The sequence below is a fragment of the Anabrus simplex genome, chromosome 1 (assembly GCF_040414725.1).
Source record: "Anabrus simplex isolate iqAnaSimp1 chromosome 1, ASM4041472v1, whole genome shotgun sequence".
NCBI classification, from domain to species: domain Eukaryota; kingdom Metazoa; phylum Arthropoda; class Insecta; order Orthoptera; family Tettigoniidae; genus Anabrus; species Anabrus simplex.
In genome coordinates, this window is record NC_090265.1 from 1,581,621,305 (window position 1) to 1,581,649,104 (window position 27,800).

The 27,800-nt window shown below is 41.1% G+C and overlaps 1 protein-coding gene across 1 annotated transcript in view; it reads left to right on the plus strand.

Moving 5' to 3' along the window:
* The first annotated feature begins 449 nt into the window (after nucleotides 1-449).
* LOC136881027 (protein obstructor-E) overlaps nucleotides 450-27,800 on the plus strand; it is a 76,397-nt gene continuing 49,046 nt past the window's right edge. Inside the window, exon 1 of the mRNA XM_067153626.2 lies at nucleotides 450-595. Within this exon, the coding sequence (XP_067009727.2) occupies nucleotides 550-595 (46 nt within the window). The 5' untranslated portion in view covers nucleotides 450-549. The remainder of the gene's footprint in view (nucleotides 596-27,800) is intronic.

Here is a 27,800-nt window from a genome sequence, read left to right on the forward strand (position 1 = left end):
CAGCGCCCCGTGTGGAATGAAGGTAAACCGAACCCACCCATTGTTTCCCTTGGTCGGTATCTGCACTTTAACACTCAGTATTCCTTTCATGTCTCATCCCCATAAACAGCATACACAATATTCTTCATTTACGTCGGCAGTCATACGATCTTCGTGATGGAACGCGTTATGATGAGGACGCCATTGACGAGGTGAATGTTTATGAGTACTTCCTCATCATAACAATTCTCTCCATACAATAATATAAACCGTACAGCAGGAGAGAGGGCAGGAAGAAATGCGTATCAACCGGAACATTAAAATGTTCTGTCACATTACTTTTGGGAAGTGTGAAAGGGCTGATATTAAGGGAATATCCGCCTACTACATCGTCTTGGCATAGTTTCCCCTTGGGTATCATCTCCCCACGACGTCACGACCGTGGAGAGCGGGGAAGTGACCAATGGGAGGTGAGTACCGCTTTCTGCCGGCGAGAGTTGTTCCACAGGGTTGTGCGAGCGTCTGTGTTTGTCAGTTGTCCTGTACTCGCGGTGCCTGCAAGACAAGAACATGAAGACTGAGACCGTACTGGTGATGATGGCCGCCCTGGCTGCAGGTGAGACTTAGCCCGTAACTACCGTAAGGACGGAGAAACAGCAAGAAATGACGTGATTTTCATTCATAAATTATAAATGATATACTGAGATTGCGGTACAATTCACCAAATGAGAGATAAGATACAGTTATTGCAACTTTCACTGTCGCCTGAGCTCTAAGAGGCGTTGTCTTTACAGCCATCTCGGGATATCAACAAAACAAAGATGCGTAGTTTATAACATTTCGGTTTTTTTTTCAGAACTGCTCGTTTATGAACTAGAAACGTATTTTTATTACTTTTTAGTTTTTATACAACGGTATATCATATGAAATGGTTTTCGTATCCAAGGAAAAGTTTACTTTAAGTCGACACAAAATATACTGGAAGGAATACTAACTGACAGGTGCTCTCTTTATTACGATTCTAACGGGATTTGGTAATAAATCAAATAAAAATTCAAATATTTTACTGAGGCTGGAGCCGTGATGAAGGCCGTAGGTTATCTACTGCTTTTATTTTTTCATTCTGATGACCGCAGACGATGGTTTTAGAATGGAAGATTCATCTATCACACTGGGCCAGGAAGGATATTAGGCCCTAAATCGAAGATAAGCAAAGCTGGCTCCAGGGACCATGAAGGTCATTCGGGATAAGACGAACATCCATATTTTGTTAATATCGAAAATCAATAATCCCGAGGTGATTTATAACTTACTTCGTTATCTCCTTGAGTTGGTATATCCTCTTTTTCTCTCTGTTAAGATTCTTCCAGTCTTGATATTTTCTCACTTTGAAAGGTACCGAGCATTGTTTCATTTGTAACTCATCCATTCACATTGTATAACCGCACCTTTCATGCTGACGCATATCCACAGCTTCAGTAAACACGCTCATCTTTCGTGATATATCTAACCTGGGACCATTTTGAATCCACACATACTTCGTTTCCGAGTCACAAGAAACGACTGGTATTAAACTTTTCTTCCGAAATTCAATAGATCATTAATGAGAAATCAATGCATTTACTTATCTACACTTTGATTCTGTTTTACTCATTAGCCTACCATGTCATGAGGATGGCTATCTAAATTGTCGTCCTTGGTTTATCCCATTATACATTCAAAAGTATTCCCATATAAAGATTATGCTCTTTGAAGTACATGCTCAAAAATGAATGAGGCAAAGGAAAGTTCACCGTAGGTTAGTCCTACATTCAATAGAATTATCAAATATAAGAATCTTCCGTGGGTTAAAGTTCCCGGTAAATTTATCCTACATCGTACAGTATTTTTGAAGATGAGCTATGTGGTGTTACTTTCCTTAGCCAGCGTTTAACTCTCCAGCTTCCAGAACTTGTCTGGTCACCTTCGTTCATGGCAGTGAATTAAGGTCACCCGTAAGATAAATAATTGACTCCTTTCAGCTGGTGATAGAATACGCTGGACTCATTCCTTCACTCCCATGAAGTGAAGGAATGTTTCTCAACGAAATATTACCGAATAAATCAACGTGTTATGTATTTTTTAAACACTTGGAAATTCACATGTTCTTGCGAAAGATCATATCGCAATAGGCTCTATGAATGAAGGTTACGGTGTTTCAAGAAGTTTCTATGTCCTCTAGTTTTGTTTCAGTTCATCATGAGTGTTGATATGGATCAGGGTTTACTGGTGAAAGTGCTGCGAATGTTACTACAGATCAAGGTTCTTGCTTCCATAGGCGTAATAAAGTTCTATAAGAGAAGGAATGAGTGAGACCTCCACTACAACACATCTCGAGAATGATGTTATTGATGAAGAGAATATATTACTTAATCAGACATATACTCTTGACTTCGAAACTTCTATTCGGTCATATGGCGAGTTTTAACTAGGTAGAATTTACATTTCTTTTCTTTTATCTTTTATTTATGTCCAAAGGAAACGAGGGAGAGAATGAAGGTCGAGATAGTGGTAATATTTTGATCGGCCTTAAGACTGGAAGAGCTTATGTTCGTCGTGCGGCCCCAAAACCTTCTTCCCTTGTATTTTACATTCTGAGGATGCTCTAGTTCATTGTTCAATCCCTTTCTTTCTCTCTTGACGATCTGTTGAGCTTCATAATTCTGGATATTTCATAATATATATATATATGTATATTTGCTTTCTTCATATTTTACGTCTAGATATAAATGCATCTCGAATGCATTTTTTCAACTTCAGTGTACATATAATGGTATTAATATTTAAAGAATTATATAAAATAAAAACTAAATTATCGTAGCGTTAAGATAATCCTAAATTTTTATAAATCCATCTCTGTAGACAGATCAAATGTATTTGATGAAAAGAATACTAGTAAGATTTTTCAACCTGGCCTTCTTTCGTAGTCAATCAGGACTGAAGTTGTCTATTTACGTGAAACTTTAACAGCAAATTCTCCAGTCTATGAAGTATTTTGAAGCTGAGATTTCGAAAGATTTTTTTTTTTTCAAACGACAACGTAACTACTCACTGAATTATTTTCAGATGTATACAGAAAATGCAGAACGAATCAATAGATGAACGAAATTATTTTTTATCTTCTGTACTTGATCTTATGTCCGCCTCTGTGGTGTAGTGGTTAGCGTGATTAGCTGCCACCCTCGGAGATCCGGGTTCGATTCCCGGCTCTGCCACGAAATTTGAAAAGTGGTACGGGAGCTGGAACGGGGTCCACTCAGCCTTGGGAGGTCAACTGAGTAGAGGTGAGTTCGATTCCCACCTCAGCCATCCTGGAAGTGGTTTTCCGTGGTTTCCCACTTCTCCTCCAGGCGAATGCCGGGATGGTACCTAACTTAAGGCCACGGCCGCTTCCTCCCCACTTCCTTGTCTACCCCTTCCAATCTTCCCCATCCCCCCACAAGGCCCCTATTCAGGATAGCAGGTGAGGCCGCCTGGGCGAGGTACTGGTCATCCTCTCCAGCTGTATCCCCGACCCAGAGTCTGAAGCTCCAGGACACTGCCCTTGAGGCGGTAGAGGTGGGATCCCTCGCTGAGTCCGAGGGGAAAAACCGACCCTGGAGGGTAAACAGATTACGATACGATACTTGATCTTATGCTTGCGGTAAAAAGATAATGTTTTACACTTGTAGTCTAGTAATTTACAATATACGGTAAATAACACTTTACATCAGTTTCAACGGCAGGGTCGGGAATTTTAATCATAATTGGTTAATTCCGCTGTCACGGTCTGCATCATCATTTCATTCTCGTCATGGCGCGCAGGTCGCCTAAGGGAGTCAATTCAAAACACTGAACATGGCAAGCCAAACTTCTCTTCGGACACTCCCGGCACTAAAAGCCATACGCCATTTCGTTCTTTCATCGTGCGAGTTGGCTACGCGGCTCGTGTCATGAAGCTGAGAGCTTGCACACGGAAGATGATGGGTTTGAACCAACCGTCGTCAGTCCTGATGATGGTTTTTTGTGGTTTATCATTTTCACACCAGGCAAAAGCTGGAGTTATACCTTATTTTTTTTTGCTAGTGGCTTTATGTCGCACCGACACAGATAGGTCTTATGGCGACGATGGGATAGGAAAGGTCTAGGAGTTGGAAGGAAGCAGCCGTGGCCTTAATTAAGGTACAGCCCCAGCGTTTTCCTTTTTTGAAAATGGGAAACCACGGAAAACCATCTTCAGGGCTGCCGGCAGTGGGATTGGAACCCGCTGCGCTCCTAACCGCACGGCCAACTTGCCCGGTGTACCTTAATTACGGCCACTACGCTACCTTCCCATTCGTACGTCGCCGAAAACCTTCCATATGTTAGTGTGACAGTCAACCTCTAGCAAACAAAACAAACAAAAAAAGTTAGTGTTTGATTTGTTGCAGCTGGCAATTTGCGAACCGACATTTAACAGCCAAAAAGCCAAACCCCGTGGCACAACAGCCACGAAGGTCCGAGACCTATCAAGCGACCGCTGCTCATCCCAAAGGCCTGCAGATTACGAGGTATCGTGTGGGCAGCGTGATGGATCCTCACGGCCGTTATTCTTGGCTTTCTAGACCGGGTCCGCCAACTCACCATCAGATAGCTCCTCAACTGTAATCACGTAGGCTGAGTGGACTTCGAGCCAGCCCCCAGATGCAGGTAGAAGCCCCTAGCCTGGCCTGGAATCGAACCCGGCGCCTCTGGGTAAGAGGCAGGCGCGCAACCTCTACACCGCGGGACCGCCCACATTAACTGCGCCTTTGTCAATAATGTAGATGCAATAATGCGATCAGTAGAATGTATGTCCGCCTACTTGGTCCGAGAGGACCTGCGTTCGATTCTCCGGCATGTTGTGAGATTTTAATCGTGATTGGCTAATTTCCATGAACCGGGGATTGAATGTTTGTGTTCTCACTACACTTCTTTACAACGTATACATAACACGCGCCTCTACTTCAGTTACATGCAGCATTTGACACCGCTGTAGGCAGCCCTGAAGATGGTTTTCCGTGGTTTCCCATTTCCACACCAGGCAGATGCTGGGGCTGTACCTTAATTAAGGCCACGGCCGATTCCATCCCACCCCTAGGCCTTTCCTGTCCCATCGTCGCCAGAAGACATGTCCGTGACGTAAAGCAAACAGCAAAAAAAAAAAAAAAGAAAAAAAAAGATGATTTTGGTAATTATTACTTTAAGTGGCCAAAATGACGCATCAATCCCGATATTACGAATATACCGCAGTATTTACTCAAGATGATCGAAATATCACTACTTGACCAGTGTTCCCTGGCAGCTGAATTTTAACAGATTGAGTAGGATATTTGAATTGCCTTGACAATGAATGAACATGAAACGTCACCCACCTCTTTATAGGCACGGTATAACCTGGGCGAACAATATGTATTATGTTCAACAGACCGTGGAGGCTTCATTGTAAATATACTTGCGGTCTTGAAAGCCAAGAATAATGGCCGAGAGGATTCGTCGTGCTGACCACACGACACCTCGCCATCTGCAGGCCTTCGGGCTGAGCAGCGGTCGCTTGGTAGGCCAAGGTCCTTCAAGGGCTGTAGTGCCATAGGGTTTGGTTTGGTTTTGTTAAGTACGAGTAAGAAACACAAGAGAACATTTGAGAGTGAACGGTGATCCAACTTGCCGTGACCTGTATTACTGTCGTTAACGAATGTCAACGAACTGGAATGTTCTAATTCTCCACCGTAAACTGAAAGGTATAACGTACAACATCATTCATCGCCCACATGTTCTTGTAGTGTTTCGGTTGAACGGCTCGACCTTCAGGCACCAGGATTTTCTTACGGTTGAGCGACCCACATTGAAGATTACACAACGATGTGTCAAATGAGCCATTTGTATGGAAGAAAGCGCACCATTGTCTGGGCCTGACATGACTCTCTGGTGACACAAAAAGTGCTAAGAGTCATCCTGGTGTTGCAGGTGTTGTTCTAGAAGTATTGTTACAAAGACTGGGTAAGAGAAGAAATTACAACGCATTAACTATATTTTACTGTCATAGATAGCTGAATGTACGCCTCCCCGCCTCGTGGTCACTGTTGCCCATTAGGTGTCTTGGGTCTACCAGGAACATAACATACACATATTACAGTACAGTCCGGCTCCATGGCTAAATGGTTAGCGTGCTGGCCTTTGGTCACAGGGGTCCCGGGTTCGATTCCCGGCAGGGTCGGGAATTTTAACCTTAATTGGTTAATTTCGCCGGCACGGGGGCTGGGTGTATGTGTCGTCTTCATCATCATTTCATCCTCATCATGACGCGCAGGTCGCCTACGGAAGTCAATCAAAAGACCTGCACCTGGCGAGCCGAACATGTCCTCGGACACTCCCGGTACTAAAAGCCATACGCCATTTGATTTCATTACAGTACAACGAGTTTAGCATGCCGATTGACTCATTCTGCACCAGACTCGCTACTTCTCATATCAACAGCTTCTTAGTTGAACTCTCAAGGGTGAGTGAACCACATTCTAAAGTTTAGGTAAGCATTAACATTCTTTGACGAGTGCAGAGTCGAACCCAGAGAGCCAGAGATTTAGGAAACTACGCTTGTCCAATTCCATGGAGGTGGCTAGTTAGTAGTATGCTTTTAATAGCTTATTCTAATATCAGTTGAGATATATATACTAATTACTAAGTATAGATAAGGAGATAGAGACTTTTCTCAAGAATGAAGATTTCCTCTGTCAGTTTCATTCCAGTGATGCTCCAAGGCTTCGTACGTCAATTCTCATCAGACAACAAATGCCCAAATCTCAATTCCATAATTTCCTTTCGACTACAAATAACGGGGATATGACCTATAGTGGGAATTTAAGTAAATTTTAACTAAGTAATCCGCAGGTCGAATTGCCTATCCGTTGAAACATTGTTCCTCGTTATATAGCTGGAGCAACATTATTTTTGGTCAGAATTTGGATAGTTAACTCCGTACATTTACCTAGTTAATGATAATGGACACGGCCCTCTACCCTAAACGACATGTGACAAGGGATATCCGATGTTAAGTAACCACTCAGGTACTCCTGAGATGAATAGAAAAGAAGACATCTCGGAATTTTTGACTCTGTGTGAGGACTATAGAATTTATTGGGTGGTCAATAATATTGATGAAGTCTCTGAATTATTTTTGAATTCTGTTGGATTTTGGCCTGAGTTTTAAGACTAGATGTTCTTCCTGAATCCACACGACAATTCAAGAAAAGATACATTCAAACCGGAATGGAAAACCAACAGCATAGTTACTACATGGTCATATACTTTCCTTCTGTTCCGATTACAAAACAATAACTAATCCATCTATCTGTAAGAGGAAGGTATTTAGAGGGTCTAACAACGCAATCGACTTTGAAGACATTCAATTCGAAGATCCAACAAAGTTTTCACGGTCGAGACCATGCGTCAAAAGAACGATTTTCTCTGTGTAGGCAGGACATGGTTGAAGAATAATCAGAGAGCACTTTCATTGCGACCCACTTCACTCGCTGAGGACATGTGATATTTTAACGATGCGCCGCTGAACTCTTTCACTTTCCACCTTGCTTGAGAAAGTTCTGTCAGCCATTTATTAGATGACAACTTGCAGGGTATTATTTTCAAAACAAAACGGTACCATGTGTAACTTTCTACATCTTAGTCTGCCGGCTGTGTGCGGCTGTGCCCAAGGTTACAAAATCGAATTCCGGCACTTGCAGTTAACGCTTCTTCTTCTTCTTCTTCTTATTATTATTATTATTATTATTTCTCCACTTCCCAATTGCTTGAGGTCGGCACTAACGTGGATTAACATTTTCATAGCTGGATCTCTTTTCTGACACCCTACAGTATGTGGAACATCGTTCCTTGTGTTATCTCTTGTGTTAAGCAACATTACTTTTGGTCAGTATTTGGATGAGTGACTCTGTAAATTTTGTCCGCCTCTGTGGTGTAGTGGTTAGTGTGATTAAGTGCCACCCTTGGAGGCCCGGGTTCGATTCCCGGATCTGCCACGAAGCTTGAAAAGTTATACGGGGACTGGAACGGGGTCCACTAAGCCTCGGGAGGTGAACTGAGTAGAGGGGGTTTCGATTCCCTCCTCAGCCATCCTCGAAGTGGTTTTCTGTGTTTTCCCACTTCTCTAGGCAAATGCCGGGATGGTACCTAACTTAAGGCCACGGGCGCTTTCTTCCTTCTTCTTTGTCTATCCCTTCCACTCTTCGCATCCCTCTACAAAGTCCCTATTCAGCATAGCATGTGAGGCCGCCCGGGTGAGTTGCCAGTCATCCTTCCCAGTTGTATCTCCCCGACCCAAAGTCTCACGCTCCAGGACACTGCCCTTGAGGCGGTAGAGGTGGGATCCCTCGCTGAGTCCGAGGCAAAATACAACTCTGGAGGGTAAACAGGTTAAGAAAGGAAGAAAGAAAGAAAGAAAGAAGACTGTAAATTTACTTAGTGGATGATAATGGACACGGTCCTTTGGAGGGTAAAGAGATTAAGAAAGAAAGAAGACTGTGTAAATTTATTTAGTGAATGATAATGGACACGGTCTTTTATCCTAAACGAGATGCGACAAGGAAAGACGATATTAAGTGATCATTCGGGTACACCTGAGAATAATAAATAATGTTATAATTTTTACATCTCACTAACTACTTTTGACAGTTTTCGGAGACGTCGAGGTGCCGGAATTTTGTCACGCAGGAGTTCTTTCATTTGGCAGTAAACCTACGGACATGAGGCTGTCGTATTTTAGCACCTTCAAAAACCACCGAACTGAGTCAGAATCGAACCTGCCAAGTAGGGGTCAGAAGGCCAGCGCTCAACCATCTGAGCCACTCAGCCTGGCTACACCTGATATGAAGAAGTAAAGTAGTGGTCACTTAAATCCCGGTATTCTCCACTCCGTGTTTCTGTAGTGGTTGGTATTGTAATGAGCTTTATGTAAATAAAGATGGTGTTAAAATGAGCACAAACACCCAATCCCTGAGTTGGAGTAATTAACCAGACGCAGCTACAATCCCTAGCCCGGCCGGGAATCGAACATCTGAACAGAATACCACTACTTTGACAGTTCAGAAAAGGAACCCGACAACATAGGCAGTTAGTATTTGGATATATGCAAGCGCGTGAATATACAGTATTTTAAGGTACAGTACTTTAAAGAACTCACCAGTACCTTAAGAAACTAGGACGATATTGAGTCACTTTGGCGTCTTCTTCTCATGATTCGGTCATTTAGGACCACGCGGAAGCAATAATTCTTTGCTTTCCTTTTAGATCAGTATTCTTTAATACCGATATTCATCGAATAGGTGCATATCTATGACGGAGTGGTACTGATGTTGCTGAAGGCGTTGTCGGTGGTTGTAAAAAGGATCAGGACATGGAATTTATTGCTGCGTGAATATGAAACTTTCTTCTCGACATTTCTCCACGTCTCGAAATGAATTTTAAACAGGTGATGGATTCAGCAGCTGGGCGGGGCTGGTATTTGGTGTGACGAAACAAAGAATACATAAGATGTCGTTGACACTACTCCTGGGCTGATTTCCTGTTATGGTGCTTCAAAGAATGTCTTCGGCCAACTGTAAGCTACTGATCATTTTTTTCTGTTAGTTTTACGTTCCGTCGTACCGAGTCAAGAAAGGTCTTATGACGACGGCGGGATAGGTGACTGGGAAGGAAGCGATTCGACAGCTGTCTGGTATGAAAATGGGAAACCACGGAATACCAAATTCAGGGTTGAGGAAGCTCGTTCTGTATACTGAATACCTAGTTTCGTACAGCCCACACACCCCTTCTGTTCTGGTGGGAAGAGGGGAGATCGTTGTTTTAAGGGATTATCACACCGTCGTGACTATTCCAAGGAGGAGAGTTCTGATCCAGGAGGTCAGGTACAGTTCGGGTAATGAGATGAGAAGACCACGAAAAGTGGAGAAATGAAGAAATTCCTAGGCCTAGCAAGTTTCACATATTCGAGATCAGAAGAGAATAAAGTAGGACCGGATAAGAAATATTAAACATACATCTAATAAATAATGTAATTTGCTTTACGTCCCAGTAACTACTTTCACGGATTTTGGGAGACGCAGAAGTGCCGGAATTTAGTCCCGCAGGAGTTCTTTAACGTGCCATTAAATCTACCGACACGAGGCTGACGTATTTGAGCAACTTCAAATACCACTGGACTGAGTTAGGACTGAACCTGCCAAATTCGGGTCAGAAGGTTAGCACCTCAACCGTCTGAGCCACTCAGGCCGGCAAATCTGAGCATTCAGTCGGCAAGCCTTTGTGAATTCCACACTCCTCTATTTGCAACCAGTTTTGTAGCCTGTTATAATTGCATCATTAAAAACTATGTTTAACCATCGTCGCCTTGGTCTCCTTTTGTTCCTCTTACCTTCCAAGGCCGAACCACAGTCCTAGAAAAAAATATCCTCCAGTCGCCTCATATGACTCCACCACCGAAGCTGGTTTATGCATAAAACTTCATCCATCGTGTACATTCCTAACTTATACTTTATCTCCTGATTCCGAGTACCCTCCTGTCATTGTTCCCACCTGTTTGTATCAACAATCATTCTCGCCACTTCTATCTTATGAACAGGATATCCTGAGTCCAGAAGTCCTTAAATCAAATTAAGTACAAGTGAAGTTTGATCAGCTCTGGTCATATGGCCTCTCACAGTGACGATTTGAACGTTCGAGTCTTCAAGTCTCTGTGAGTGTATCAGTCGCTTCCATAAATGTCGATCTGTGAGCAGTACTTTGTCGTATTCTCATCTCCCGTCTCTGATCTTACCGTCGGCCAACGGCGTAGCCATATAAAACCCACTGGGAACTTGGATGAGTTGGCTAGAGGAGGATATGAATGAATGAACTGGCTGTTGAATAAATAAATAAATAAATAAATAAATAAATAAATAAATAAATAAATAAATAAATAAATAAATCTTCAAACACTGGAACCAAGACCAAAACTTTAAAATAGAAAAAGAAACTCCCCCCTCCAGCCTACGCCCCTCTCTCCCACCCACGTGCTTTGTGTTAAAGTTTTTTTTAAATCCATTCAGAGAAGCTACTTCTGTTCAGTATTTCGCGGTTTGCTTTACCTGTTGTTCGAGGAACATGCCGACAATAACATTTCTTTGTCGTGGTCACGGAGAATTGCGTGACGAACCTGACCCCGACATTCCTAGAGCAGAGTTTCGCTTTGAGGCAGCAACGTTTTGAACGTGACTGAAAATGAAACATGAAGCTTTGTTTTCATGAAGAGATAGTAAATAAGTTCTTTGGTCCTTATATTTCTTTAAACGCTATGAGGCAATTACCATGCAAATGAAAAACTGAAGTTGGAATATAAGAACTCAATTAGCAGTGGTCGAAACATTTCCTGTTAACATTAACTTTTCTACGAGTTCGATAATATCCAACGATATTATGAAGTTTACAGAGGAACCTTCACTTCGATTCCGAGTCCACTTAAGAATCTGGAAGACAATGTAGAACGATACAGCGTCTCCTCAGTGTCGTGAGAGCAAGTGGGAACCTCTCTGACGATGCGGCAAATGTGTAGAGCCTTACGGTACTGTACTAGGAATTTTACGTCATGTAAACTCTTTATAAGGATGTCTGTCCAGTAGTCCTCTGATGGGAAGTACTAATTATGGCTTCGACGTTCAGACATTATTAAGGTTATGACTCTTACCTAGGTATCATTCAAATTTTCTTTAGATTTAGCATAGAATAAACATACGAAATAATGAACAATTATGTGAAATTATATGGTGCTTTTGGCAACGCTGTCTACAGAGAGTAAGGAAGCACAGGGGCCGATCTCTGGCGGTGTCCCCTTTGGTTTCAGATTCTTTAATGGAAGTCGTCGTTGTAAAAACGTGCCTCAGAACAAACTATGTCTCTTTCAATTCGCTTGTATTTAGGACATTCAGTAATAAAAATCAATAAACATCATTCATTAATATTTACTAGAATTACTTTCTAGCCATGAAGAAATTCACTGCAATTCTCAAGTGTTTGTTCAAATTCAGTTTTTACATTTCGGAATAATATCAGGACAAACCCTTGAATAGTTCCAATTTGGAGAAAATAGTTTTAATTTAGTGATTGCACACACAATTAAGAACATTTTGTTATTTCGATGTAGGGAAATTTTTCTCGTTCTAACTTCAGTCATAACAATCACAGTAAACTGACTCGATATATTCAAATACAAGAAGTAAAAATGGTCAATGACCATGTTTTCACTTATTGGAAATAAATAAACCAACAGCCGCACAACTTGATAAAAGGATGTATAAGAGAAAGTAAAATCCAATTTAATGAAACCTGTATACTAGTTAGCTTAAGGAATATTTTATTAGATCTTTCGAGATACTAGAGATTTAATAATGGAATATGCCTTCTACAAGGATAAACAGGGGAAAAATTTAGGATTACTAGTTACGTTTTGCTGTAGTATATTTTGTAGAACTTGCAGTATATAAGGTACCTTCCAGTAAATCACAGTGATTCAGTAGTGACAATTTTTTTAATACATAAAAGTAGTATATCACAAGTTACAGAAATATTTAGTTGAATAACACAAATCAGTACAAAAGGGGTTTGTATGTTTTTCTTAAAATAATAATTTAAATAATAGATTTGATATTTTATACGCCTCATTTGGTCTCTGCCATTGGTTTTTGTGGTTTACCTTTTTACTGCATAGCCTTTGGTGGTGCTATTTGAGGATCCAACTAGCCTCTGGGCTGATGACCTAACAGACAGACCTGATAGTTGCTTGTTTCTACTCGACTGACTTTACTTCGTTAGTAAAAAATGTAATTCAAATCTGGCGCCGTTATTGAAATATTACGAGTTAGTAATGGTTTACAATTACTGTACAAATAAACTTGTTGATAATGATCTGAGAAGTCTTTAAGTTTTGTAATGTCGAATCAGAAATTGAACGCAAATCCTCAGTGCTCTGGCTACTCAACTTCCTATTCGCCACTCGCTGTCTTTCCTGTGACATGCAGGGGTAGAACACATCTCCAGTTGGAGCAAAGTTAAGTGGTAAAGGATGAAATCACGTACTTAAATCCTGCGAATCAAAATTAACCACTCAATGTGAATACTTTAAATATACCATATCAGAGATCAGTAATTTTCTGGTACAGGAAGGAAGCTAATCATTAGTACAGTGGGCCGTGATTCCATACCTAGTGGATTCTATGCTGATTTTTTCACCTAATACGTCAGGAAGGGCATCTCGCATTAAAACCCGGATCAAGACTTTAAAATGAACCAGAATGACTGAGATAAGCAGTGGAAAGTTTTACGCTAGATGTCAGAAAATATTTGTCTTGTTTTCAGTGTAGTTTTGTTTTTGTAGTTTTTGAATGCTCATCTCCTCCATCCCGGAGGTCCTCACTTTTCCTTTCAAATAATCTTTTACGAAGTTAGTGTTTCTTTGTCGTTAACTCACCGTCACACTTCAGTCAACTACAGTACCATGGACAAGATCCCGCCTCAGTGAAGCGAATCGTATCATCGGTGTAGACCACACTCTAAGAAGCCTGTTCCTAGCACATCTTGATCTGACTTCCTCAGGAGGTGAAGGAAGAATATTATGGGATGAAAATATTGCACGGAATGTAAAGAATGCTGCTGTATTCGGACATCAGGGCATGGTAGAAGAGGTTATTATAAGAAATTCTAAGTTAGGAACCAACCCATTATTTCACAATCAAATACAGCACGGATAATTAAACTGATGTTAGGAATAATGCTTTCGCAATTTTCGACCACTCTATTGTTAATAAAATTCTGCAAGAACACATTTTCTTCTAACATGGTTGTCCAAATGTATCCCATAAACCTAGGACCATGGTGTTCTTGCAGATTCCTTTAAATTATCAGAACCGGGCGAGTTGGCCGTGCGGTGAGGGGCGCGCAGCCCTGAGCTCACATCCGGTAGATAGTGGGTTCGAACCCCACTGTCGGCAGCCCTGAAGATAATTTTCCGTGATTTCCAATTTTCACACCAGGCAAATACTAGGGCACGATAGCGTAGAATAGGGAACATGCATGATCCGGGGTTTTAATTAAAAATATGCTAATCTGATTCAAAATTTCATGCAGAATTCAAAAATGTGATCAGAATGTACAAATAATAACTCCAAACATGATAAAAATCTACGAAAATGTCACGTCACGCAAGTACGCGATCTCATTGGTCTGACGTCATCGTACAGGTTGACTGAATTAGCAGACGAAAACACATAGTGCGCTGTGAGAAGCAGGATACACTTCGCGTATTTCTACTTTACGTTAGTGTCTAGTATGATTAAATTCGAGGTCTATACATCGGATAATAATCTGAGTGGTATATTTTAGACTTAAAATGAATCCTGCGCAGACAGTGAGGCAGAAAACTTATAAATGGTGTAGAGTTCCGATGTGCAATAGCACATCGCATACCATACCAAACAAATTGTTTATACATGTTCCAAAGACGCTAAAACTAGGGAGAAATGGATTTTGGCGAGCCGGAGAAATGCTGGTGATATATCGGGAAAGTCTACAGTTTATTTGTTTGAAGATTTTAACGTAAGATGAATTTGTTTGAATTTTCAAACCACTTCTCCATGTCCGCTGTTCTAGTGGTAAAACTTTAAATTTTAATGTATGATGCTTTATTTAAATGCTTCAATTACATCTTGGAATATGAAAGTAATAAACAGTGCATTAAATAATGCTGATTATTAAAGTATTCTCCAAACCTAACCTATGTTTTGGGTGATGCATGTCAAGATAATAAATCAAAGGGGTTATGAACCATTTTGACAGCTCTAATTCTACCAATATATCTTGGCATGGGACAGTTATGTATGTCTTTATTAATGAGCTTAATTGGTAAAGAAATTTAGGCTATATCTAAATACTCTATAATGTAACAAAGAATAGGCGTGTACATCATGAAAGGAAACAACGTGAATTTAACAAATGTATAACTCTACACAAAACCAATGCTTGTTTGTTGGGGTCTTATAAGTTAACAATACTCCATTATAATAATTATCATAATATTAATGAAATAAATACCATAATTGCACACAGGTGAAAATAGTGATGTAGGTGTTTAAAATATTATCCAACTTAGCCTAAGTTTTAGGTTATACAAGCCAAGTCAATAAACAGAAGGGTAAAAATACCGCGCGAGTTGGCCGTGCGGTTAGGAGCGCGCAGCTGTGAGCTCGCATCAGGGAGATAGAAGGTTTTGAACCCCACTGCTGGCAGCCCTGAAGATGGTTTTCCGTGGTTTCCCATTTTCACACCAGGCAAATGCTGAGGCTGTACCTAAGGCCACGGCCGCTTTGTTCCCATTCCTAGGCCTTTCCTGTCCCATCGTCGCCATAAGACCTATATGTGACGGTGTGACGTAAAGCAAACAGCAAAAACAAAAACAAAAAAGTAAAAGTCACAGCACCCAAAGACATTCCTGTATTGAGCGACTAAAATGTCACCAGGACACTTTTCTTTCCTGATATGCTCAGCTTGTTAAAAGCCAAATGTAATTAATGTTATTGGCTTCACGCCCCGCTAACTACTTCTACGATTTTCGGAGACGCCGATGTGCAGGAATTTAGTCCTGCAGGAGTTCTTTTACGTGCCAGTAAATCTACCGACACGAGGCTGACGTATTTGAGCACCTTCAACTACCACCGGACTGAACCAGGATCGAACCTGCCAAGTTGGGATCAGAAGGCCAGCACCTCAACCGTCTGAACCACTCAGCCCAACTTGTGAAAACTAGATGAAGTCATATTTATCTTTATCATGTTTAACTTTTTCCCTCCACAAAGATATTTAATTCTCTTTCATGGGCCCCGGAAGTGGGTAGGCCAGTTGCCCCAACCATAAATATATATTTTTTTCAGAAATGATAGGTTATAGACCTACAGTACTATGATCTTTCTTTCTTTCCTTCTTTCTTTCTTTCTTAATCAGTTTATCCTTCAGGGTTGGTTTTCTCTCGGACTCAGCGAGGGATTTCACCTCTACCACTTCAAGGGCAGTGTCCTGGAACGTGAGACTTTGAGTATGGTGATGAAACTGGTGAGGAGGGCCATTACCTCGCCCAGGCGGCCTCACCTGTTATGCTCAACAGGGGCCTTGTTGGAGGATGGGAAGATCGGAAGGGATAGACAAGGAAGAGGGAAGGAAACGGCCGTGGCCTTAGGTGCCTGGAGGAAAAGTAGGAAAATACGAAAAACCACTTCGAGGATGGCTGAGGTGCGATTCGAAACCCTTCTACTAAGTTGACCTCCCGAGGCTGAGTAGACCCCGTTCCAACCCTCGTACTATTTGTTTTCAACTTTCATGGCAGAGCCGGGAATCGAAACCGGGCCTGCGGGAGTGGCACACATTAACCACTACATCACAGAAGCGGACTAGTACTATAATGCTACCTATATGTTTATGTTAGTGCTGAAATCCGATTTCTTACTTTACTAATGCTGAAAGCCCGAAAATGTAATGTTATTCTTTAATAGGGGAATCAGTCTAGAAGGAAATGTTGAAAGTGATGTGATATATATCCAGGTTCGTTGTTATCCTAATACTATGGGTTACAGTACATTGCACGTATATAAAAGACGCCACTTACAAACTTGCTTGTTATCCGCTAATTTCTGCGGCCACAAAAGTCACATTTTTCAGGAATGATGACATCTACACATGGTAGATTGTCTGACTGTGCTGTTTTGAACCTTTCTTCTGTCATTTCGAAGTTATTCGCGATCATGAATAATAAACAATCGGCTTTTAGCAACGGCTGATGCACAACGGCTGGTAGAGCTCCATGCGGTACTGGATCGTGACGTCACAGCGCGCCGCTTACGTCAGAGGCCGTTTCACTCGCCTTGCGGAAAGGCACTATTAAATATTTTTTTAATGGTATAAAACAAGGCAACATACCACAATGTAATACGTTTACGTACTATTTCATTGGTGTACTTTTCAAAAAAAATATTTTTGAAAATGATGCATGTTCCCAATTGTATCAAGAGTTGAGAGACAGGGTTCAATCCCTTCAGCCATGAAAATATCTGTCCATGAATCAATATCTTCACATCAAGGTAGTGCCGGGGCTGTAAACTACCCCCTACCTTCGCAAGATGGAGTTTTGCATCTTGAAAGTCGGTTTGTTTGATATTAGTCTAAACTAGTGGCAAAATAAGAACTTTTTACGATGTTTGAGGTAATTTTTATTGTGCATAAATCCACAAATTACGAGAGAATTCATCAGCAGTAGTTGAACATTGTTCGAATTCACAAGGACTACCGATAATAATAATAATACTAATACTAATACTAATAATAATAATAATAATAATAATAATAATAATAATAATAATAATAATAATAATAATAATAATAATAATGTTATTGATTTTATGTCCCGCTTACTACCTTTTTTACGATTTTCGGAGACGGCGAGGTGCCGGAATTTATTCCCGAAGGACTTCATTAACGTGCCATTAAATCTACCGACACGAGGCTGACATATTTGTGCACCTTCAACTACTGCCGGACTAGGCCAGGATCGAACCTGCTAAGTTGGGATTAGAAGGCCAGCACCTCAACAGCCTGAGCCACTCAGCCCTGTTACGGGGACTAATGCACCTATCTTCCACTCTTCAAATATCTTTACACTCACTTCAGGTGAAAGCTGGATGTCGCCTTATTTAAAGATGATTTCTGATACCGTAAAATAAACCATAATATACGTAAAAATGGTTGAGAATAGCAAACACACGCGATGAAAGTCACGATAATGAAGGCCAGAATGTGTCCAGTACTTAACATGTATACTCCTAAACAGACCATATTGATAAAGAAGAAAATTCTAAGGAGAATTCAAGGGCTTAATAAAGTTCCCGTAGTGGACTGACATGTCACCTAAGTTAAACAAGGAGCTCTACGAATAGTTCGAAGGGATATGAGTCAGCATGGGAAAGAAAAAGATGTTTATGGACATATCAAAAGAATAGGAACCGACTGACTGGCGGACAAAATTCTCATCTTCCAAGAGAAGTGGGAGTCAATCCCTGTGGCATCAAGTAGTGCACCAGAAATTGAAAAGTGCGAACATCGAAACGGAATGGGACAGAGAAAGGACAAATACTTTTTTCAGAAGAGGACTAAGAAGAAGTCCGGGGCTGAAGGTTCTCTGCAGAAAAGGTGAAAAGCAAGCAGAAAACACCTTGAAGAAGGAATGGAACGTTTTGGTGACTTCGTAGCCCATAGATGAGTACAACAATGATAAAGACCGAGCGAGTTGGCCGTGCGGTTAGGGTCGTGTAGCCGAGAGATGGTGGGTTTGTATCTCACCTTCGGCAGCCATCAAGACGGGTTTGCCATTTTCACACCGGAAAACATCTGTGGATGTCCTTAATTAAGTCTACGGCTGCTTCCTTCCCGATCCTAGCCGTTCCCCACCCTTGCGGCGCAGGAAACCTCTAATGTGTTAGTACGACGTTAAACCAAAAGCAGATATACCGTATATAGTAAAGAAGAAAATATACAGACAGAGAACATCCAGTTTGAATTATTCAAATTTCGTACCTAAGGCCATGGTGGTGGTCCATGTAATACTCTGCCAACTACCATGTACAGTATAACAGTTATGTTTTCTTCTAAACATTTTCACACTTTCGAGTGAATGTTAAGAATGAGAAAACAGACATGAAATGTGGCGCCTAATTTCTATGAATGCATATTTATACTTTAAATTATGTAATATTCAGTGGTTAACTTAAAGGTCTTTTGAAGTCGTTGGTATTTAATGCTTGTGACACACAGCCGCTGAGGAGCCAGGTTTGACTCTCAGATGTATTATCCGCACACTTTATGTTGGTGCATTTACACTCTAGTGCTGAATCGGTCGACCTCGGCGATCTTCGAGATTCGTACTGGCAACCTTTGAAACACAAACTATGAATCGCTTAAGCATCGTTGTGTGACATCTGGCGTACACTTTACGTACTAGTACTGTTGTTGTTTACACAACAAAGCCAAAGTATAGAATTCATGCTAGGAACAAGATTCGCATCGAGAAATGTTTTATAATGTTATATAATGTGTATGTGACATAGTTGTTGGCTTAAGATGATAACGGTTTAGAAACTTCGTATCGATCGATCATATTCTCGATTCAATTCAGATTTCATTTTCCTTCGGTTGGTAGCACTATCGATACCGGGACACCTCCCTCCTTACTCCTCAACCCCGTACACAAATGCACCAACATAAAGTGTGCGGACTATATGTATAATCGTTTGGACTTGCGCCAATAGCCTACATGGTCAGCAGTGGCCTTGCGATACTTCAGCTCATAATGTTGAAGAAGACTGGCACGCTGGTTCTGTGTATACTCACAATCAGAGGCCCTCTCTATGCATCAACAATACCGTTACGATACGTTAAGAAACGAACCTCAACTCTGAGCGTTCTCATGACCGTCACGGCATGAAACGATGTGTTTGAAGAACTCCAAGACAATTAGTGTTATTTTTCATTATATTTACAGCTATATCGCCTGATCTTTATTGATATAACCAAACCAAACCCCATGGCGCAACAGCCCCGAAGGGCCATGGCCTACCAAGCGACCGCTGCTCACCCTGAGGGCCTGCAGATTATGAGATGTCGTGTCGTCAGCACGACGGATCCTCTCGGCCGTTATTCTTGGCTTTCTAGACCGGGGTCGCAATCTAACCCTCAGATAGCTCCTCAGTTGTAACCACGTAGGCTGAGTGGATCTCGAACCAGCCCTCAGATCCAGGTAAATTCTCTGGCCTGGCCGGGAATCGAACCCGGGGCCTGCGGATAAGAGAGATACACACTACCCCTACACCTCGGGGCTGGTTTATTGATATACCAGCAACACTAAACAGGTTTCCAAACATTTCGATGAATGTATAAACAATCATAAATTCTTCTTCTTTATCTTCCTGACCTTTCAGCAACGCGTGTAGATTTGGCCCAGTTTTACTACCGGGTGCCCTTCCTATATGGAGGAATGCATTAATTATTGCATATCTATGTGGTAGTTGGTAGTGTGTATTAAGACGACCACAAACACCCCGTCCCCCAGCCAGAGAAATTAATCAGACGTGGTGAAATCTTCAGCCCAACTGGGAATCGAATTCAGGACCCTGCAAACTGAAAGCCGCTGCCTGACCATTCAGCTAAGGTGTAGGATAAACAACTAAACATTCTCAATTTTATTGAAATATTCATGGTAATACTTCTCGCATGTTTCTTGTTTCATATAATCTACGCTTTCTGAACTGAAAATTCTGTTTGTACACAATGGTATTTAACAGTGATGATGGTGGGGATAATTACCCCACGGGGGAAAACGACGTGATTGTCAGCCGAAGTACACAAGCGTACTTGTCAAACGATCCAAGAAGAGGGAATTGAACCTCCAAACACAATAAAACAATGCTCTCCTGATGAAGAAGAAGGCAGAGGTCATGAGGCCCTTCTATCTGAGATAGTAGACTGAAGGTGTGTTTTGCTCTCTCGGAAGGACATGGGATCGATTTCCCCATCAAGAAGTTGAGAAATGAAACTGGTTTTCCACCTACAGAGAGATACATGGCCCTTGAGTTCAGTCAGCTTACACCATGAATGAGTTCCAAATTATATTAATTCTTGGGCGGAAAGGCAGCCAGACATAGATCTAAATAGTGTTGATGTTACGAATAAAGGAATAGTTTTCCTTGGCGAAGAGTGACATTCGTTGGATCCACAAAAATATGATGATAAGAAGTTGGAACGTTATATAATGAGAGACATGTATTCTTAATTTAAAGGCCTTTATGTTAATTTATTGGAATCGGCAGCCCTGAAAATGGTTTTCCGTGGTTTCCCATTTTCACACCGGGCAAATGCTGGGGCTGTACCTTAATTAAGGCCACGGCCGCTTCCTTCCAACTCCTAGGCCTTTCCTATCCCATCGTCGCCATAAGACCTATCTGTGTCGGTGCGACGTAAAGCCCCTAGCAAAAAAAAAATATTGGAATTTTCTATTGGATTTTTTTATTTTTACTGAAGGCCAAATAAGGAGAAGGTCGAAAAATACTTTTCTTTCCAATCGTTTCTATTAATTTTGCACGATTTTATGTCAGCTGAAATACAGTGAAGTGCATTTTTAATAAAACGGGAAAGAAGCGTTTCAGTGTGCAAGACAAACAATAAGGTTGGTCTCACCTCAATACATTCCTTCATTGCAAGTGACGATATAAATAAAGGGCTAATAACATAAAGATAATTTGGAAAGGGGGGAGACCTAGTTTAACACAGGGAAAATAGGCCAATATTCATTCGATTGTTATATATCCTACAAACGTAGTTGACAAATGCTGCACATAACCCAGTATTGGCATGCTTCAGAGTAATCAGAAGCAACTTCAATAATGTCAAAATTCTAATTACAACATTTCAAAATAAAATGTTCAAAATTTCCCGCCTTCTTAACGGTTTCCTTCATAACTCCCTTACTGTTTCACGGATAATTATGAATTGTTCATTCCTCCCATAGTGTTCTACTATAATCTGTACCTCATTCAGATCAATGGGATTGAAATTCGATTTTATATAACATATTTATTTACAAAAATATTAATATTTTCTGGTACTCTGGATAAAACCCAACAAAAAATCCGAATTACCGTCTATGTTAATGATTGAGGTTCATTTTGTAGCTGGAGGTTTGATACACACTTTAAAAAAGGAAAAGTACGAAAATTCTTATAAACTTGGAATTTATAAGGGAAACAGTGATATATTCTTAAAAAGGCGGGAAATTTTGAACATTTTATTTTAAAATATTAAAATGATTAAAATTCTGACATTATTGAAGTTGCTTCCGGTTGCCAGGAAGCATGCCAACACTGGGATATATGCAGGAATTGTCAACAACAATTGTAGCATATTTAACAATCGAATGAATATTAACCTTCTTTTTTCCTTTGTTAAGCTGGGTCTCCCTCCTTACGTAAGTAAAACATAATAAAAGTCTCAAAATCAGCAGAAAGAACTGACCGGCTTGCTGACAAAAGTATAGCCTTTGGAATACATGCCTTTAACTTAGGCCTACTGATAATACAGTCATACTGTCAGCAGCTTTTGTGTTGTTGAAAGACAAGCCGTTATAATACAATACGTGTTAACTTTATCCAGAACAATACATACAAAATAACGAAGCTTACTATGATAATGGCCTTTGCGATCAGTTTGAACTGCATAGTATCTACGCTTAATTTTCAATATTTTACCATATAAATTAATCAGTCATCATAAGTAATTTGCGGAAAGAAAACGTTTTACCTCGCTATAATCTTTTGTCACAAGCCAAGGGACTTACTGCTCTACGCCGAGTTTGAGCCCTAGGACGTCACTTTCCATTTCAAAAATCTCACTTGCATTGACCGACATTCAATTCATGGTCACCTGGATGAGAAGCTTAGAACGAAGTCACTCAGATATCATACTCGCTTTGTAGGACGTCTCTCGATCGGAAACTCAAAGTGTTTTCTCTAAAACCACACTTTCCTTGATACGAATATCTTATGATTTTCTCAACAGAGAGGCTATTATTATGTTTTTTTTTTTTGCTGCTTGCTTTACGTCGCACCGACACAGACAGGTCTTATGGTGACGATAGGATAGGAAAGGCTAAGGAGTGGGAAGGAAAAGGCCGTGGCCTTAATTACAGTACAGCCCCAGCATTTGCCTTGTGTGAAAATGGGAAACCACGGAAAACTATCTTCAGGGCCAACAGTGGGGTTCGAACCCACTATTTCCCGGATGCAAGCTCACAGCTGCGTGCTCCTAACCGCACGGCCAACTCGCCCGGTCAACAGAGAGGAGAAGGGGTAAAGCATAGATATAGTCCTCTTAAGAAGGATTATAAGGTCTAGAAGTGAACAATAACTCCTTTTTATTCTAACAACTGCCTCTAAAATAGAGAAAGAACTGATGTAAAAACACGGTACCAGCCTCCAGGAAGAGAAACTCTTCATTGATGGTTACGGTAAATGTCAACTATGAATGTTTTCTTCCGCGTACAGAACCAACGTAATACACAGTTTAAACATTGAAGTACTTTCACTCTTAACAGGTATTTTAACGACTCTTTTGGTTGCGTGGTGAAGAGAGGAAGGCTACGGTCAGGGACTGCTCAATATTACAGGAAGAACAATTGAGCGAGTCGCTGCGAGGTTTAGATCACGTACATGTCAGCTTGCATTCGGGATATAGTAGGTTCGAACTCGACTGTCAGCAGCCCTGAATGTGGTTTTCCATGGTTTCCTATTTTCATAGCATACAGATGCTGATGCTGTACCTTTATTAAGGGAATGGTCGCTTCCTTCTCGTTGCTAGCCCTTTCGTGTCCCATCGTCACTATAAGACGTCGGTGCGACGTAAAGCCAACTGTAAGAAAAGGTAAAAAGAGGAAGAACAACACCGTGAGGGCCGGAACAAAGACCAGTACAACGTTGAATAACCCACTCAGATAGTTTGCAAACAAAACTGACCTTAAGATGTTAACATTATCAAAAGCTGCACTGGAGTTTGACAGCTCACATCAATAGGGCCTAGTGGCTACATTACTGAAGAGATCAAGATACAAACATGTATGAGAGAAGGATGTGTCCTGTCTCCGATCCTTGTTCACTTACACTCTACAGCTATTTTTAAATAATCTTTGATAAAGAAATCAAGATCAATGGAAAGCAAATAAACGCTACCCATTTTGCAGATGATACGGAGATACTAGAGTGCAATTTAGAAGAACGAGACTAGGACTGGAAAGGCAAGCGGCGTTAATCAATGTGCAGCACCGGCTTTGGATTGGTGTGAACATGGGAAACCACGGACAACCATCTTATCCACATTAGAGCGGCCAGTCGTAGGGTTTGTGCCACGCAGCTAATTGAATAAGTTGTGGACCCATGTCCTGTGTCTTGAAAGAAGTACAAAGGTCAGTTTTATTATGACTAGGATTTGACCTGTGACTTATAGTACAGTGGTAAATTGTGTATTAAATAAACCATGTTTGCATGTTAACACCTCCTTAGTATATTGCAGTATATTGATTTTGACTGCTCCAAGCTGGCCGAAGTGTTATCGTAGATCATGTTTGGATGAAATATGAAGACAAAAAGCTCTGTGACTGTCTTTAGGTCGGGGTTTTGAACGTATATCAAGGTCGGTAGATGAAGAGTGGGTTTCGGTCCGTAAGTGGCCACGGCTGGTCCGTGGTCCAACAGCTCTGCACTCTGACCGGCCAGCCGAGCAGAGGAGGGGTGGCCACGGCTCTACCGTGGCTCTACACCTCTGCATTCGGGAGACGGCACAGGGCTGGATCTCACGGCTGGCTCCAATCGTCGGCTGTCCTGAGAATGGTTTTCCGTGGTTTTCCATTCTCCTGCACTAAGGCCAATGCCAAGGTAGTTCCTAGTATAGGCCACGGCTGCCAACACCCTCACCTTCTCCGCGCATCTCCATCACCGTAACAAATCTCCCGGCCTGGAGACGGCGTCACCGTCTAAGAGGCCCGCATCCCCCTTCAGGGGAGGAATGAAAAGATTTTAGTAGTAGTATATCTATAGAGAAAAAATGGAGTTGTTAACCACATATTATTGTTAGTCAACCGAATGAGTAGCGCAGTTAGTTGAGAAGCTTACTGGATGCAATCAAGGTTGCCATATAGACTCTCGGTGCAGTTTTTAAGAATGCTTAAATGATTTGATGCCCATACCCGTATACATACGATTATTATTATTCTTCTTCTACCGCTTTTTCCACATCTGTGGGATCTCGAGTGGGAACTGTGTCGCACATGTGGATATGGCCCTTTTATATAACTGGATGCCTTTCTGACGCCAACCCTATGTGGAGAGATGTAATCACTAGTATTGTGTGTTTCTGTGGTGGTTGGTAATGTGATGTGTTATCTGAACATGAAGAGGAAAGTGCTGGGACAAACACAAACACCCAGTCCTCGAGCTAGAAGAACCAATCACACTGGATTAAAATCTCCAACCCGGCCGGGAATCGAACCCGGAAAACGCTAACCCAAGGCCTCACCGCTGACCATTCAGCAGCCAAGGAGCCGGCTTTATACTGTTATGTGACTGGATACAAGATAAAACTTGGAAAAGACAACCAACGTGCAGAAATTCCTCGCAGAATAGGTATGAATTTCACTGCATTCCGAAAACTAAGATTCATCCTCACCAACAAGGATGTTCCAATTAACCTGAAGACCAAGGTTTATAATACGTGCGTGCTGCCAGTTACAACTTACGGTCTGGAAACGATGACTCAGACGAAGGAAAGTGCTCGCAAGCTTCAGCGAACACAACGAGCCATGGAGCGACAGATGGTAGGGATCAGCCTTAGGGATAAGATCCGTTCAGAGGACATCAGGAGAAGAACTAATGTAACAGACATCCTAGAGATAGTAGCAAGACTAAAATGGCAATGGGTAGGACACGTAACTCGACAAGACTACAACAGGTGGACCTCTAGGATTGTTCACTGGAGACCATGGGGACACAAGAGAGGCATTGGAAAACCCCTGAAGAGATGGCTCGACGACATAAAGCTGTTGGCTGGAACACGCTGGTTCCAAGTGGCTCAAGACCAAAGACGATGGAAGCACATGGGAGAGGCCTATATCCAGCAGTGGATTGAAATAGGCTAGAAAAGAAGAAGCAGAAGAAGAAGAAGAAGAAGAAGAAGAAGAAGTGACTGGTGAGCACTACGGCCGGCTGCTCTTATGTGGATAAGATGGTTGTCCGTGGTTTCCCATGTTCACAGGTTCAAATCTGTTATTCATATTCATATTTTTCTTATTCTTAAAACATATTATCTGATATCATTTACCAACTTATAATTTACACAACGCAGATGAGTATCTGAAGAAATGAGCTGTGTACTTGTATTTTTACTCTCACTTTCGTGTGTGTGAATGAGCTCGAATTCGTGTGTCATTTGTATTCCATTGAAAGCTGCTGAGACGAGAGTGAAAGGCGGGCGGGTGCCACAGGTCATGGGAGAGCGAATATTCGTTCCTCATGTAATAAACATTAGTGAATTCTCTTCCTTGATCTCTACTTCCGACATTAAGACAACATTGCGTGTGTCTTTATTACCCTGCTCAGATCACGTTTAAGGTAACGTGACTCCACAACTGGACAAATTATTATGGTTGGTATGGCAAATGTCAGGTACTTGAGACATCTAATCTACGGCTTCAACTACTTGGTTTATGAAGTCTGTCTAATATACAGTAGACTGGTACTGGTATATCTATATCCAGTAGGCTATATAAAACAAGAGTTTTGTCTTTACATTGTTCAGAATTAAAAAGGAATGGTATTTCTGTATCGGTCGTGTTCACAATAACCAGGAAATACATTTTTAAATTTTTTCCTTATCCGTACGTACGTATGTATTATCGGCACACTTTTTCTGGATAGATTTATACCCTAGTGCTGAATCGGGAGACCTCAGCAATCTTCGAGATTCGTACTGGCAACCTTTGAAACACAAACTATGAATTGCTTATGCATCACTGTGCGACATCTGGCGGACATTTTACGTACTAGTACTGTTGTTGTTTACACAGCAAAGCCAAACTATAGAATTCATGCTAGGAACAAGATTCGCATCGAGAAATGTTATATAATGTGTGTGTGGCACAGTTGTTGGCTTAAGATAATGACGGTTTGGAAACTTTATATTGATCGATCATATTATCGATTCATTCCATTCAGTTGGCAGCACTACCGGAACCGGCAGAGCTCCCTCCTTACTCCTCAAACCCGCACACAAATCTATCCAGAAAAAGTGTGCCGATAATATGTGTCTATGTATGTATGTATGTATGTATGTATGCACGCGCTTCACGAGAAAATGGTTGAAAAGAATTGAATGAAAATCGGTATGGAAAGTTGGGAAAGAAGGCACTACATTATAGGCTATAAATAATTTTATTCACACTGGATGAAATGGAAGTTTAGAGGTAGGCCTAAAATTTAATTCTCAAAAATCTATATTATTTTGGCACTGTCAGTAAACACTACAGAGCTAAAGTTATATAGATTTAAATTTCTGATCATTTATGTATTATACATTTTTACCGTACCGGTTATGGTTACAGAAATATTCATGGATTTCGATTTTTGATGCCAAGTCCATATAAACGCCACGCCACGAGAAAATGTGTGAGTAGAATTGAAGAAAAAGTCGGAGAGAAAGTAACTACAGTCTAGGTTATAAATAATTTTATTCGCGCTGGATGAAATGGTGGTTTAGGGGAAGGCGCCTAAAATTTCATTTTAAGTACCTTTTTTATTGGTTCTATCGAAAAGTACTGCTTAACAAAAGTTATAGAGAATACAATTTCCGATCATTTATGAGATACAGTTTTAAGGTACAGTCTATGATAATAGAATTCATGAATTTAGACATTTGTTGCTTGGTCCATATCAACGCCGAGCACTGCTAACATGGAAATACTGTTCAGTCATCTTTCCACTTACGTGCCTCAGAATTTGGGGAACAATGAGAAGAGTGGACCAAAATGTAATCACGCACATGCTATGTGATTGTCAAGTCAACGGCGGATAGTACAGCCAGATTTTAATAAAGGAGCCCGACTTTGATAAACC